This window comes from Haliotis cracherodii, unplaced genomic scaffold, assembly GCF_022045235.1.
Source record: "Haliotis cracherodii isolate W230 unplaced genomic scaffold, xgHalCrac1.p SCAF_16, whole genome shotgun sequence".
Lineage (NCBI taxonomy): Eukaryota > Metazoa > Mollusca > Gastropoda > Lepetellida > Haliotidae > Haliotis > Haliotis cracherodii.
In genome coordinates, this window is record NW_027266271.1 from 4,406,696 (window position 1) to 4,424,209 (window position 17,514).

General features: G+C 39.9%; 2 protein-coding genes across 3 annotated transcripts in view; one reads left to right on the forward strand and one right to left on the reverse strand.

The window, feature by feature from the left end:
* Positions 1 to 17,514, reverse strand: part of LOC139463736 (histone-lysine N-methyltransferase EZH2-like) — a 177,779-nt gene that overhangs the window by 152,460 nt on the left and 7,805 nt on the right. For both annotated transcript variants that reach the window (XM_071244986.1, XM_071244987.1), the window contains exon 2: positions 7,780 to 8,017. In XM_071244986.1, coding sequence (XP_071101087.1) covers positions 7,780 to 7,989 — 210 coding nt within the window. In that variant the 5' untranslated portion in view covers positions 7,990 to 8,017. The remainder of the gene's footprint in view (positions 1 to 7,779; positions 8,018 to 17,514) is intronic.
* LOC139464132 (uncharacterized) lies at positions 11,699 to 14,305 on the forward strand. Its single transcript, XM_071245667.1, has 3 exons — positions 11,699 to 11,793; positions 12,018 to 12,103; positions 13,713 to 14,305. The coding sequence occupies exons 1-3, from the start codon at positions 11,699 to 11,701 to the stop codon at positions 14,303 to 14,305; spliced, it is 774 nt and encodes a 257-aa protein (XP_071101768.1).

The window sequence follows — 17,514 nt, forward strand, 5'->3', positions numbered from 1 at the left end:
CATTCACTTTGGATGATTCAGTTTTGTAAGATAGTATATGCACATTTCTGATTAATATCTGTTGGTTTTGGCTTTACAAGAAGCGAACATAATAACGTCAAGACAGAAATAGCTGTCAATATTTTAGAGACAGTGTGGACCTTGAGTTTAATGAGAAGACAAAGTCGTCGATAGCCCTGCCATCTTAAATATATGCATAAAATCACAACAAAGTATATATATTAAACTATGGCAATAACGAACTCAAAGGGACTGAAAAGACTAAACAAAATGAATCCTTCATTCCTTTCTATAAAAGCTTTCTATACATGTACCTTCCAATAACGCGAAAATTCCAGTTTAATAGGTCTTCGGCAACCCATGTGTGTCGTAAGGGGCAACTAACGGGATCAGGTACATGGTCAGGCATGGTCAGGTTTGCTGACTTGGTCATCATAGTATTCCAATTACGTAGATCCAATGCCAATCACGGGATTGCCTGGACTAGACTCGATTAATTACAGAATATTGCTGAGTGCAGAGTTAAACAATGAACAAGCAAAATCCAATGACGCGAGTTCGTCATAATGGTACTTTTCAATACAGTAATATGCATTTGATAGCAATGTTACATTATATAATATTTGCAAAACCCTCAATTATTATTCTATGACAAATAAAATATAAAAAACATGATAAACAATTCCTAAACTTATGTATGACCCTTTGTTTGCTTATCATGACTGTATTGTCACCAAGTCACCCAGTTCTGGTTTAGTCAACCCTGCTAACAAACATAGGTTTCAGGGGAACTATTTAAACTCTGAATCCAAAGAGGGTTGTGTGGTGTATGGTATATGATGTGCTTCTACATTTCCAGCTCAGAATATTGAATCATAAACCCAACATGTGACCGTGGAAACGCAAACAAATACAAACATCAGGGATGTGAGCAGGTTTTCCCGAAAAAAGAGGAAAAGTCTAGGGGGTCTGGGGGCATGCCCCCCCCCCCCGAAATTTTTTAAACATCTGATTGCATTTTAAGCAATTTCGTGCAGTTTGGACAACATTCACACCAAGAAATGTATTAAGTCATGGGCAAAAGTCAAATAAACTAGATGGGAGATGCAGTAAAATTTCAAAGTTAAATCAGTACTTTTAAAAAATCGAGCATAGCTTACACGCACCTGGCTACCCGCCAGGTCTGGGAGCAATACTGCCATAAACTTCAACCCCCATCCCCTAGACACAGGGACAACTGTCACAAGCGTGCAATGTCTGACCCTTTCCCCATGTTAAGTTTTCTCGCTAATCACATGAACAACTGTAAAACATCTCATTCACTTACAGGCTAAAAGTCAACTTTATCTTAAACACAAGCCATCAGCTGACTCTGAGTATTTACTATTTCTGTGTGACACCACACCCCACGTTATAGTGCAAGTATTCGTGATAGAAAACGTATGATGTCCGAAAACCTATGCTGGTGAAAGCTCTGATCGAAAACAGGACAATCGGAGACGGTTGTCCAGTTTTCGATCATATTTTTCGAAGTGTTTTTTTTTTTTAAATTTATTAAATTTTTACGTGGAAGATGATTTTTTCCGAGGACTACTGTTTTAAAAAACATGATTTTCCGCGTTTCCGCAGAGATTTCACATCCCTGAAACATGGAAACTCCCTCTATAGCATTAGGCACTAATTTAGAGAATTCCTGATGTGTATACAAAGATTCATGGAGACATTTTCAACGGTATCGGAGTCATGCTCCAGAATCTAATGGGACAGACAAATCCCTTTTCCCCTTCATTCCCCCCCCCTCCCCCCCCACACACACACTTCCCAAAACACTGAGGGTCATGCTGTGGTTATGTTTTGACTTGCAGCTCTCAGCTAGAAACGGACTGCGCCTGGTACATTACGTTGTTTCCCATGTAGTGCATAACAGCCCACACACTATTCTCGGGTACAGCTGTTATACTGGCGGTCATATTGGCGGTCAATGCGGTCTTCAATTGCCAAGGGGGCAAATAGAGTATCCACATTTAAAAATGCCAAACTGGAGCATCGGCAAAACTGAAAAAAATTTCTTTCTCAAAACGGAACAATTAAATATCATATTAGTAATAAAGACCATATAATAATCAGATACAGTAGTGCACATATCCTTCCTGATACTGGAAGGGACTTATAAGACAACTGGAAAAGCCTCATAACCTAGGGCCATTAAGAACTCGGTTTCATTGTTTTAGTTCTCAGTGTAACCCAAGTGAGATAATGTGAATGGACTTCCACGAATGTAAACCAGGATCCGCTACTATATATCAGTAACGCATGAAGCCCGACATCGCTGCTTGCAGCTATATTTATTATTATTATTTTATTATTCCGCCGATTTTTGTACCAGAGCTAGCAAAGTAACCACTTGATCGATTGTGTTCAAATTTTGTATGTGTATGAACAGCGTTGAGTACTAGATTCCGCAAAAAACCCAAGGCCGTAGGCCCAATGGCCAAGGGCAGATAACTGAAAAACAAATAATTTTTGAAGCTATATTTTGCCCTATTGCTCAAAAGCTGCTTCTCCGATTACTTTCAAACTTTGCATTTGTCTGCTGCTTTGGCTGCTTGACATTATTTGTTCTTTGACTTTGGTCATTGGTCACGTGATTTGGCAGGTTTTCACAGGGTTTTGGGGGAATATGTCTTCAAATCCTATCTCCTCTGAACCCACAGCATGAAATGATTTCAAACTTTCTGAGAGTTGTCTCCATACATAACACATCAAACTCTGTTAGACGTTTTTGGATATCTTTCTTAGTGACGCCCTATTGGATTTTGATTTTGATGATTTTTTTCACAGAAATTTTACTTTAAAGATCATATCTTGTAAGCTTCTCCACAGAAACTATTGAAAGTTGACATGAAGTTCGTCGGACATATGTACCTCATCTTTTGTTCTTGGTTGCATGCTAAAAGTACCACCGCTTGGTGGTAATATTTGATTAATATTTGGGACACCCCTGGAACATGCCAATTTCGCAGCGGCGATGTCTGGTGACTATTTTTTTACGGAGTTGGTAGAAGCAAACCAAGCAAAGGATTCAATCATGTTCAAGGTCGGAAATGGGTTTAGAACAGACTTGGACACCCCTGCACATGACAATTTCGTAGCGGTGATACCCTGCAAGTGGTGCCTACATTTGACGGATTTGGTACAACCCTTTGAGGATTCGAACAGGGATGCTTGTGCACAGTGTTACTTGGAGCCCGCCATTGTTGCTTTGCAGCATATCTATTTCTATTATTATTTTAAATATATTTTGAAAAAGCTGCAACTAAAATAACACGATATTGGAATATATTATTCCTGATAAAATAATGGTTTCAGATGCAATTCTTCTGATCATTGGATCAAAATTCTTGAAACTAATATTATTGGGTATTTTTTAACAGATTCACTGGTAGATCTGGTAATCTCTGCATATTAAACAATGCCGAGTAGAATTGGAAATACAACTTAAACGGTAAATCGTCATGACTAGTGGACCAGAAATGGTGAACTTTATGCCATTCTGAGCATAAATAAGAGGGTGGTTAAAATCCTTAAGTGTCAGTTTTTATGTGTTTTCACAATACATCTTTGAATCTTCATAGATTAGCCACGTGACACTTTCAAAACCAGTCAACCAGAAGTTTAAACTGCTGTGACACCGAGTTCCCAGACACTCTTATGTGATAGATGAAACCAAAATTTATCAAGGAAAATATCTGCTTGTAAAACATTAGTCCTGCACCATGACTGTGGAATATATTTATTTTATGAAAACAATACCAATTTAGAAACGTATACAAAAGCAAGTGTAGCCAGCTCCAGCTAGGAAATCAGCATAGGGGAAATTATAGATATATTTTTAGAGTCAAGAAGGGTATTATGTAGTATAAGATTTCATAGACTAAATATTAGTCTAGTAAAACATCTTTGCAACTACATGTTATACACCATTTGAAAGGTCTAATCCTACTGTTTATACATATTTATGTTTATCACATTATTTAAATAAAGCATTTACAACTTAAGTAAGTTGTAAATAAAAAGAATTTAGCTAACACATTCAAACGTCCAGATTGAACCGAAAATTTGACGATTTTTGTCAAATATAAAAAATCATAAAATCCACTTACCTATTTCTTTTTTATTTTCATTGTTTACGTGATCGGAGAAATATTTTAAAAATAATTGTAAATAGTATCCGTCATCACCAATTTCCCGATAACAGCGGCTGTCTGTTCAGTAACACGAAGAAATACGTCTGTTTTCGAAGCTTTGTATTAGAAAGTTTATATTTTCATCTGCACAAACCTCGCCCAGAGTCTTTTTGTAGCTGTTATGTGCTTTCTTGCTGATTTCTGCTACGAGAGTGGTGATTGATCAAACTAGAGCACATGACCCAAGGCTGTCAATCAAATTACAGAAATGGTACGTGTGTGATGAATTAAAGATTTTGGTAAAAGGTTTTTGTTATTCTGAACGTTTCAAGCAAGAAACTCGCGATCAATATTAAAAACATGGAACTTCGTGGATGTATCGTGCTAGGTTAGGAGCTGTGACAAAGGTTTTTCAGACATATTGGAATCATCGTATCCGAGCCGAGAAAGTGAGGCGATGAAAATAATAACTTAGCTGTAAGTTTGACAACTTATAGACATATTTTGGTTGATTTTATTTATTACTTTGCATACTATATTTAAAGATTTGCAAGAGACGTCTTTATTTTGCTCTTTGACATGTTTGATGTGCACCCATTGTCGAAGTGTGTGTCAGAGAATTATATTTACAATAACATCGCGGGAAATAGTGACTAATTTTTAATCTATCGATAAAATGTGATAAATTGAAATGGATTACGTATTTCAGACATTATGAGTGAGTGAGTATGGTTTTACGCCGCTTTTCGCAATATTCCAGCAAGATCACGGCGGGGGACACCAGAAATGGGCTTCACACATTGTACCCATGTCGGGAATCGAACCCGGGTCTAAAAAAAGTATCCATGCAGTCAAAGCATTTTCGGATTTCTGATTGCGTCTATAATACGATTACTACTCCTTTGTTATCATCCACGTTTTCTCGTATATCCCTACACTTGTGTATTTGTCGTCATTCACTTGATGCTCAGTTAATGAATTTATTACAGGTACAATTAGTGGTAGCACCACTTAGATTACCTGACAAAGGTTCCCATTTGGCATTTATTGTGTCTGGGGTAATTATTCAATATAAGTCCAGGTTTGAAGTGAGGTTAAATGTGTGTTATGTAATATGCACGTGGCAGACCATCAAGAAGTGAATGATCAGTTGATTTACTTTTTTTGTAAATCAACGGATCGTTCCTAGTCATCAAAGGATTAACAGAAAATACGTTGATTGATTAATCACTGTTATCTTGCACAGTTGATATGTCAAACGTGAGTGTTTACATGTCTAGGTTTATTAAAACAAAGGGAATACACTCATATCATGGCGTGAAGTGCCGGTGTAAAAACAACATACTTTGTTCAAAGGGTTAACTGATAATACGTTGATTGATTGATCATTGTTATCTATCACTCAATGGATTTTTTAGGAACCGTGGACGTTATGAAAATAGTTGTCACGTGGGCTTTCTCATGCGACACTTGAGACTTGACACCTATGTGAAACACCTGAAACAATCCAAGTGATCAGTTGAGAAACGAACATGGGTTATAATATCCCGAAACGATATACATGTATATCTTTTAAAATATTTGATTGTTACAGAGACACGTGTCATTGAATAAGTTTCTTTGTACAGCTGCAAACGAGTGGGATATTGTTCCTTTTTGTGGATATTCACGGATACATTCCTCGAACAAGGAAGCTGCCTAAAATTTATACACATAAATTTGGTAGGTTGAAATTATAGTATTTGCATTTTGTTTTCCTTCTTTTGAACTGATTCGTTCTTGTTTCTCTAAGTCTTGATTGGGAAATTCTTCAATGCGCGATAGACGTTGTTTTCACAGGTCTTTTCTTTTGTAAGCGTGTATATATTACCGTCAATTTGTAAAATGTGATTCTCTTAGGCAATTTATAAAATGTGTTTTTGACTAAAAAAATCTGTCCAGATTGATTAAGACGATCAAAAGGGCATACAAACATCACAACAAATTATTATGTAGGACTAGAAGCCAAACAACATAGAAACATACTTTTCAACGTAACATTTTCAGTCTCTTGGTGATGATATTAAACATCAAAATGTTTGGAATTCGTTATTATAAAAATACAGATGGAAATGTTTTTCAGTCACTTTGTAAAATAACTGAATATTTAGACGTTAAATAAAATTGGAAATGTTACACATTTTGACAATAAAAAATTATACACACTATAAAAAAGCAATGCTCAGGAGAAATATTTACTTTGTGTTACAAGTCAAAATAGTGTAAACGAAAATCGCAAAATTGCCAAGCAAGTGACTTATTAAAACTTCGTCACCATTACCGATGCTACCCACATTTCCTTATTATCTCGAAAACTGTATTTCATTTTGTTGATCAATGTGACCATACGCCCTTATTACTACCCATAAAAGTGACTAATGCGCTTACGAATGGCGCAGCAGAGGTCGCGAACTAGTCTAGATTTCTGCTATACATCCGGGTACTCACTGGGAAAAAACAATAACAAAGGCAACAACCAGTCCCGGGGAATTGCGTTAGATCAGTGCCCCTTTAACCACTAGGCTACCCGACCGCCCTCAGACATTATGAAATGTGATAGATTTAATAGATGAATGATATGACAGGTAGGTTCATAAAATTATATAGATATACCCTCTATTTTGACTACGGCTTGGCCGGTCTACAGGCCTACGGTGTTGAAAGAGTATATTGGCTCTTGAAGCAAACTTTCTTGAAACCTATTTTCTTTTGACAAAGTTTCGGCGATACCATTTGGCCCTTAGTCCTTGACATTGACAAAATACTGTTAACAAGCTCTGCGATTGGCTTATGTTTCTATTTCCGTTTGGTAAACCAATCAGCAATGCCATAACAGACACGACAAGGAAGAGAAACGTCAATTAGCTTCCCGCGTTCACACCGAAGTCTGGCTAGCACTGGGACCCAGCGAATATTGGATACACATTATCACATGGGTTTGGGGAGCGAGAGAAACACAAAACAAAACATAAATAAGTTATGCGTGAAGTGAACCTTTTTTCAGAATGAAAAATGCGTAAGGGGACACGTGTATGTTGTGTTTTTTGCGTCCTATTTTTTTCAGCGGGTATTTTTGTATATGTGACGCCGTAAACGCAAACACTGCCCATGATACAATAGATATACATGAACAATGAAAAATGTATCATTTATTGTTTATTGCCCTGTTTACATGAGAGTAGCAATGCTGTTGTGCATATTTAAAGTGAAATACAAGATTAATCCATTAAATTTCATGTTCTGAAACTTCTGATACATCCAACCATGGCCAAGTGGCAATGATTGTGTGTGCCTATTGAGACAAGCACTGGAGAACACTCTCCAACAAAAGTTAGGTAGAATGGCATACTGGTAGATAATTTTTTTAACTTTGAGCATAATGAGCGAGTGAACGGTGTTTCAGGCCAGGTGAGAAATGTTTTCTCTACATCGACGAGGTCTGAAAATGGTCTGGGCCTTGCAAACCACTGACTGAAAGCTCATCTTCGGTGATCTTTGTACACTTCATTTCATTTGAGTGTGTTCAGCATTGACAAACCACATACATACATACCTTCACTTCATCTGCCCTCTTCAATCGCTTCATGTGACATAAGCGCATATATTCAGCTTTGACTCTCTTTCTCCAGTCAATAGGTTCTTGTTTGCCAGGGATGGTGTGGTCTGTTGCAACAACTTCCCTCTCCTTCTCCAGTACTGGTTGTTTCTGACTGGCACTTCGTGTACATGTTACCTCTGCAACCATTGTTGTCAGGGCCGACATGACTTCTGCTGAGGCTTATGTCAATCACCTAAAGACAAAGCATTTGGTAGAGTGCATTAGCCAGCTTTAAAATTCCAGCAATACCACCATGATCACTGTGGAAAGACCAAGAATGTGTTTCACACACTGACAAAACCCAATTATTCATTTGGTAGAAACTAAGCATAAATCTTTACAGGCTTATCAATGTTTAAATAAATTATTAATATTCAGTATCAAGCTTGCAGAATAATTTAAAACAATAGCCGCAATTCTGGCCCAGCTTTTCCCATTGTTTATATCGGAAATGCATGCAGACATTTCACAACTTTTACTTGTCATCATATTTCATAAGCATGATAAGTAACAATGTGAGGTGAGGTGGAGGGGTTTAATGCAGTGTAAAAGGTTATTGCACTTAGCTAGTGATCTGAATGTGCATGTGCATGTTCAAGTGTGTGCGTGCATGCATGCGTGCGTGCGTGCGTGCATGCGTGCGTGCGTGCGTGCATGAGCATACCAACTTGGAACCAACATGTCTTTTTTTTATCCACTTGATACCAATAGCCAGGCTGGGTTACAAGTACCATTTTTTAATATTTGTTATCTGGACGTATATGTATACTTAGCCTGCATTACTCCTTCATGCATATACTGCTGTTTTCTGACAGAAAGACAAACTATGTGAGATCCAGCTGCTAAAGAAAAGTTGTTCCAACCATAGCTGTCAGCACCCTAACACAGTCGGCACATGACCCGAAAGCAATGACGTCACATAAGAGCACATAACTGCTTCAAACACAACATCTGAAACTTTGAAGGGAGGTAGGACAGCAAAGGGTGGGCACTTAGACATAGTAGTGGAGGATAAGTTCACAGCTGTAAAAAATATTTAAATTTTACAATTTTTAAAAAATCTTTTCCTGCATTACTCCTTAATGCATCTTTATCCAAAGGTGTGGCAGGTGTGCATACCTTCGGATGTGATCCATAATAAACCCTTGTCAAGGTCCAATGAACCCGCACACTGCATACAAGTGATGAACGGAACATCCACAACCATTCCTGTCAGAAGGAAACGAGAGGTGATGCAAAAGAATTAGGTGGCAGAAAAAGAATGGAGCAGGTAGCCTCAACAGGGAGGATGATGGGAATCTCTGGAAAGGGGGAAGGGAAGAGACGAGGGGGAAAGGAATGGTGAACGATCTATCAGGCTGTCCTGGGAGTTAATACTTGGCAACTAAATCCCAGCACAGCCCAAGATGAGTGGCCCCATGAGTACTGCGTTCAAACAGGACACAGGAGACGTCAAGGGTGTGTAGCTCACTGACCTGTGCAGTGGTAGACAAAGCCAGTAGAAACACTGCCTTCTTCGTAAAGAAGACGAGTGGAGTGGTCCGAAGCGCCTGCAAAATCACATTCAGATCGCACGCATGCAGTCTGAACTTGGCTTTCTGATCTTCAAGAAGAAACGAGCCCAGCAAGGCCTGGAGTTCAGGAATTTTCGTCATTCTCTAATTGGCCAGGATGGCAGGCAGAGAGTTATAGGCGACCAGGTACTTAGATATGGTAGGGCTTTTCAAGCGGTCTGTGCGGCGAAAGTAAAGGAGAAACTCGGCCAGAAACTGTGGCAACATAGTCATCGGATCCTGGTGTTTGTCTGACCAGAAGGATCGGAGGGAGCACCACTTGTCGTCATACAGTCCCTTTGTAGATGGACAGTGGATTTAAGCAATATCCTTGACCGCTCTAGCCAAATAACCCTTGGCTCCTACGGCTTTCTGCAGATGTGCCTGGCATGCAGATGAAACCATGCAGGGTTTGTGTGTGGCAACTGGCTGTGTGCGTGTAACAGGAAGTTGGGCCTAACAGGAAGTTGGGCCAAACAGGAAGTTCTAATGGGTTGTCTCTGGCGAGGTCTCGGAGATCGACAAACCAACTTCCCACCGTCCACCATCGTGCGACCAAAATCAGTGTCAGGCTCCATGTGGCCTGGATCTCTTGAAGAACCATGGGGAGGAGAACCGGTGGCAGAAAAACGTACGTGCTTAATACTTCCCAGGGGATGAACAGATGGATGTTGAGGGGAGTTGATTGTTCGGCAAATCATGGAGAGGACATCTGGGTGCAGCTGCCACTCGGTGTAGACAGTGATATTGTCCGTGTATATGGTTGACTGGATGTGACGTAGAGTGAGGTGAGGTGAGGTGAGGTGAGGTGAGGTGAGGTGAGGTGAGGTGAGGTGAGGTGAGGTGAGGTGAGGTGAGGTGAGGTGAAATTGGGTTTAATGTCACGTCCAAGATTATTGCACTTATATAGCGACATGCATGCACGTGTGTGTGTGTGTGTGTGTGTGTGTGTGTGTGTGTGTGTGTGTGTGTGTGTAGCTGCTTGTACTAGAACGGACTGATGCCGATTTATAGTGCTAGCCCACTGAGATACCATGCCGCAGTTTAACATGAATACCCCACTCAGACACAGTATACTGACTCCGAGCCGACCAGTCCTTGTTTTAGCCCTTTAATGCCGAGCGCCAGACAGGGTAACATCAAGTACCATCTTTTAATGTCTTTTGGTATGAAGCGGTCGGGGATCGAACCCCGGACCTTCCGCTCTCCAGGCGGATGCTCTACCACTAGACCACGGAGGCGGTCCGACGTAGAGTGACAGCCACTAGCTAGAGGATGTTGGAGTGCAAATGGAGTTGACCTCCGGAGTCACCAAATGAGCTTCCTAACCCTGTTTGCATGCATTGACGAGCAGGTGGAGTGTAGGCAGTAGCATGTGCAAGGAGACGCCGCCGAAGACATTCGATTCCACAGTCCACCACCGTATGTAAGGTTGCATGTGAACCGGGAGGATGATGGGAATCTCGGATCCTGATATCGAATGAAGGGGGCGAGAAACTGTTGGATAGGATGGAGTGGAGTCAGGTCTTGAGCCGAGGTGAGGCGACCCAAGAGTACCTGCCACTGGCAAAGAGTTCGAGTCTGATGCAGGGCAGGACAGATATGGGTGAGACTCTTCAACCTCCAACCTGTCCGTGGTAACTTGAGGGAGGTCCTGGTTTGTGAGAGACATGCTGCCGATGAATTTCAGACGGAAGGACGGAGTCAGCTCTGATTTGGTCTGATTGTGATCCATCCCAACTGATGAAAGAGTCAAAGGTTAAATCCCTGTGGCACAGGAGAAATTCCAAGTCCCGATTGTTCAGGAGACAGTAGTCTATGTAAGACTGAAAGTTGACGTGATCTGTGTGTAAATTCCAAACGGTAGGATCGCCCACTGGTAATGTGTACCTTTTGAAAAGAACCTGAGGAACCGCCAGTCATTGGGGTGGAGAGGCACATGAAGGTAGGCATCCTGGATGTTGAGGCTAATCAGGGAATCGCCTGCATTGATTCTTGTTCTGAGTAGCTTCAACGACGTCATCCGGTAGTAGGGAGGACATTCAAGGTAAAGCTGATCATGCAGAGTTTGTTGGAGCCCTTCTTCAGATAAGAAACAAGGGGGAGAAGAATCCTGGAGTCTGGTCAGGGTCCTGAACAACCTTTATGGCATCCTTTCCGAAGCGGAGTGTTGATTCTGTCCAACAGGAGATTTTGTTGGGGTTTATGCATCCTCAGATGTGGATGTAGTGCCAACGGGAGACGGTAACCCTGACAGAAGAAAGATACCCTCTAGTATGCACCAATTTTGCCAAAATTGGCCCAGTCTCCCACCTATAGGTATGGGGGTGGGTGGAAGGTCCCAGTCGTGGAACTCCAACAGGTCAGTGCTTGGACTTCACACCGGCACCCTTGCCGGGTTGGCGATCACATCGAGGTTGGTCAGAGCCGCGGGTCTTATCTTGACCACTTCTTTGGCCTTAAAAGGTTGAGGAGCACTGGGGGGTGTCCTTCAGCGAGGAACAGCAAAAGCCAAGTACCCCAATCTTCTGGCAGCAGTTATTTCCTTCAGAGTGGCCCGCAAGCGATTCTGCAAACAGTTGACCTGTCGGAGCTGACCTTTCTGATACCCAGGTGCTGTCGGTGCCACTGACGCCTTAGACAAGGAGAGGAGGCCAGGTATCGGAGGAGCCGTAAAAACAAGGATGCTGCTGATTCCAAGTCTGGGGAGATAAGCGCAGGCACTGGTAAGGGGTAACGAGATCATCAATAAAGATGAAGGCAGGACAGACATTGCAAAAGGGCGTAGGTCTTGATGAGGGAGGGAGTCTCCATGGTGTTAGCCATCTGAGGGTGTCGACGAGCCTGTTGGATGACACGTTTCCTGGTTACTCGTAAATACAGGTTGAAGGAAGACGGGGACAAAGAATTGCAATAGCTGCACTGCACTGATGGAGAACAATATGTCGTACAATCAGGGCGGAGAACACAACAGGAAACAGGAGGCAACATTTAAAAGTTTATTCGCACAAACAATTACGCAAAAGTTAGTGAAAAAAGGAACACACAAACATGAGGTGAAACAGATTAATTGATTACCCAAGCCAAATGAAAGAACTAAGAACGCAAGACACGAATGCGTGGCCATGTGGTAAATTCAAATTGACGGATGGAACAACAATAAGCCCACAAATTACCGTGAGTAGAGCCACGAACGAGTGATAGAATGTTATAAATAAGTATGGGCAGAAACCATAAACAGAAGGTAATATATTAGCAAACGATGAACTTAGAAACCAAGCAGCAAAGTAACAAGCAAAAACAATAGGTATTATTTCCATCAGTAAGCCTGTCTGTGTAAGTGACAAGTAGTAATGTACTCTTATGTGACGTCATCGCTTCCTGGTCATGTGCCAACTGTGCGAGGGTGCTGCCATCTACAGGTATGAACAACTTTTCTTCAGCAGCTGGATCTCACAGTCTGTCTTTCTTCCAAAAACCAGCAGTATATGCATTCAAGAGTACTCAGTAATGCAGTAAGTTATATTGGAGTATATTGTTATGCCCGATCCACTGCACATAACCAGGAACAAGACTTCTATAACAAAGCTCACAATAAACAACGTCATTGAGCACTAGATTTAGACAGTGCTTCTAACAAAGTTTTGTGTAAGTTTGTTAACACAAGTTAATCAAGCAGTTATTCCAGTTGTTTAACAGCGTCTTTGTTCTAGGTAACCCTGTAAAATAATGTTATAATCACAAACAAAACACTGCTCACCCACGTTGTGAAAATGTCCAGCACAGCAACAGAAATTGTGGTGAATAAATAACACTGATCATTATGTTCAAAGGATTGTGTTGACTTGTGTAACAAAACTTGGAAACTATATAATCTTCGTCAGTGACCCAAACTATCTCAAGTCTTAGAAAGGCATTTAGAAGTGATACACATAAGGAAGAGAATTAATGGATGTCAACTTCTTTATTATGATGAACACAACTTTTCGGAGTACATCCTATGTTATAAAGCATATATATATTCTCTGCTTCATCCCATAGCCTGATGAAGGAGTAGGTATTTACTCTCGGAAAGGTTGTGTTACTCATAACAAAGAAGCTGACATCCATAAATTCTTTTCCCCAAACTATCTCATTTGAATATGCATTATTTAGAATTTCATGCTTTTGATTTCATTGTATCAAGTCTTTGAAAAGCATTTTGAAGTGTTACACATAACAAAGAGAATTTTTGGATGTCAACAGTAAAGATCAACATGATCCCACCCAAAGCCAGAATACTAGTCAGAGGATCTGTGTTCTACAACACCGCCCAGCACCTCTCCTGACTTCTAGCTGCCTTAGGCAAAGATGGCAAATCCTACATCAGTGACTCGTCCTCTTATGTCAACCAGCTGAAAGAAGCTAACCTCATAGGCACCATAGTCAGCTATGATGCAATCGACCTCTTCACCAACATTCCTCTACAAGAAACACTTGACATCCTCCGCAGCAAGCTACAGAATACAACTGACGACCAAGACACCAAACTCACCATAGACAGCATCAACCTAGCCTCCAGATGCTTTGACACATCATATTTTACTTCCAACGACAAGATCTACAAACATTCATGGACTGGCTCCACTCTATCTCCACTCATCCTTCGAAGAAACAGCCCTCTCCACAGCACCATTCCAACCCCTCTGCTGGTACTAGAAAGTAGACGACACATTCACCACCATAGCCCACCAGAGCGACCCCACAGAGCACACCATGGAGACCAAAACCAATCAAACCTTCCATTCCTAGACATGCCCCTCTCACCCACAGATGATGGACTAAGAACATTAGTGTACCGCAAGCCTACACACACAGACCAGAACATCAACTACAACTCCTGCCACCATCCCCAGATACAACAAGCCATCATCGCCACCCTCACCTGATTTGCCAAATCCATTTGCCACCCTGATGCCCTCAACAGTGAATTGGACCACCTCAAGAAAACCTTCATGTCCCTCAATAGTTACCCTGCCCACCTAGTCTCCAAAACCATCCGCAAGACCCTCAAGAACTCTGGTCCCAAATCGACCCCGTCTTCCATCAGAATCACAATAACCTGCCAAGGCCCTGTCCCTCATCAGATTTACCGCCTCATCAAGAAAAAAGCCAACATAGATGTCACCTTTTCTAGTGGCAAGTCAATCCATTCGTATTATTCTGAGACGAGCCGAATAGCGACTCGTGCCCCTCTCATGTCAATTTTTGCGACCTGGTTCAGTCTTAGCGCAAATGGGAATACCTAAGACAATTGTCAACTCGTTGTGTAATCATGGTAATGGTTCACATATATTTCCCCATATATTATATATATTTCAGATGCAATTTAAAGCACGTCGGGACATGCAGAATTATACAGTATGATTGAACACATTTAATTGTGTCCTGGGTATATTTTTAGATACAAGACATATGTAAAATCAAAAATTATTCCTGAGGGATTCTTTGACGAAGAACTTGAATTCATACACGCATTTTGAAGGGTTTGTCTTATTTTCGCACATAACATTTATCGATAGTGGGACAAGTCTTCTTGCAGGTTACGGAAATGGGCGAGTGGTGACGAATGAAGACAATCAAGACCTATCTACAAGCCAATATGGCAGAGGCATAAGCAGTGTAAGTCCCAACCCCTGAGGATGTATATACCAGATCACCTGCAACTGTGGCCACCAGTACATTGAAGAAACCCTCAGACCCCTCAACACCAGACTCAAAGAACATCAGACCTCTGTCAACAAACTAGACCTGAAATACACTATTTCCAAACACCATCTCAAGAACATATCATCATGTGGGAAGCCACCAAAGTCCTGTCTACCAACAACAACTGGCGACAAAGAAAACTACAAGAAGCCATTGACATCAGGAGACACCAGCCAGCCATGAACCCTGACCTGGGAACATATCTGCCTAGTGCTTGGGACTTATTGCTTTGATCTATGTCAGTGCCAATTATCTAGCTGCCTTCAATTTGCCCATTGCAATTTCTGTTCCTTTAGTTAACCACTAGATAGGGGATGCGGGGAGATCAGCTGATCGTTCATCCCAGGTTGCTTTGTTGACGTTTTGCAATCGGTACTGAAAGTGTTGCCCTTTATGTACGAGTATCACACTTTTAAAAATTAAGTAGATTTTGTATACATTCCTATATCTATGCTGTAGCATCGCCTGGCAGGCTACACCATATGCATGCATTTCAGTATGTACAGCGGTGACGCGATACGGTACGCGAAATGTGAAGGTCTCATGCTACGTTGCCCATAGCCTCAATGTTTTGAATATTGACAGCAACACATGTAAGTATTTGTCAGATATATAACAGTGAGCAATGAGAAATGTTCTCAAGAAATTGTAAGAGTAGATATCATGATACAATGTTCAAAATAAAAGAAATGGAAATCACTGAAATCTGTTTTGATATTTAATTAAGTGTTAAGTGGTGCATGTTGTATAAAAGGATTTATGTATATAAATGGTAGCTGTTTGTTGCCAAATACTACCATAATTGTATTTCAATATGATCAATGAAAGATATGTATTATTTTGGCCTTTTTTTAATTTTACAAAGTAGAGAAAAAAATTCAGACACAGAGGGCCCTAGATCTATATATTAGTTAAAATACATATTCAAGAGTATTTGTACCAACTACAATTTTTATAAAATAAAACAATATATTCATACTAATTGTCAAACTCTATAATGTTGATTGTATTAACAATGCAGTGTCTACATCCAGTTTGCATTGACAATAATCATATGATTGTGACAGATAAAGCTGATTCTTAACTTCATAAAATGTTTCCTTGTTCTAAACTGTTGTTTCAAATTCCACCATAAACAAATTATTAATGTTATTCTATTTTCTCTTCACACCAAAAGATATCTGCATTGCACCATGACTCTTATTATTTTATTCAATATCTTGGCATACTTGTGCATGTGTACTAGTATTTGATTACACATGCATGACTTTTTAGCAGTCATCTGTTTCTGAACTGAATATTATGCTATTATGATTCACTCAGGCAAGGTAGATTTTTTCTTAAATTTTCTTAAATTTTCATTCATTTATTATTGCCTGAAAAATAGGACAGGATTTTAGACAGACTGGCTGAAATGAATTAGACTGCATAATTTAATCTCAATTTAATTTGGATCTATTTTGATCTTATTAAGATCAAAGTAATTTATGTAAGAAATTAAAAATGTTTTCACAATGAATTGACTGATTCTCCAAACGTGTAAGAATACCAGAGTCCCTTTCTTATGTAACTTATCTTTATTAGCATAATATTCAGTTCAGAAACAGATGACTGCTAAAAAGTCATGCATGTGTAATCAAATACTAGTACACATGCACAAGTATGCCAAGATATTGAATAAAATAATAAGAGTCATGGTGCAATGCAGATATCTTTTGGTGTGAAGAGAAAATAGAATAACATTAATAATTTGTTTATGGTGGAATTTGAAACAACAGTTTAGAACAAGGAAACATTTTATGAAGTTAAGAATCAGCTTTATCTGTCACAATCATATGATTATTGTCAATGCAAACTGGATGTAGACACTGCATTGTTAATACAATCAACATTTTGAGTTTGAAAATTAGTATGAATATATTGTTTTATTTTATAAAAATTGTAGTTGGTACAAATACTCTTGAATATGTATTTTAACTAATATATAGATCTAGGGCCCTCTGTGTCTGAATTTTTTTCTCTACTTTGTGAAATTAAAAAAAGGCCAAAATAATACATATCTTTCATTGATCATATTGAAATACAATTATGGTAGTATTTGGCAACAAACAGCTACCATTTATATACATAAATCCTTTTATACAACATGCACCAATTAACACTTAATTAAATATCAAAACAGATTTCAGTGATTTCCATTTCTTTTATTTTGAACATTGTATCATGATATCTACTCTTACTCTTACAATTTCTTGAGAACATTTCTCATTGCTAACTGTTATATATCTGACAAATACTTACATGTGTTGCTGTCAATATTCAAAACATTGAGGCTACGGGCAACGTAGCATGAGACCTTCACATTTCGCGTACCGTATCGCGTCACCGC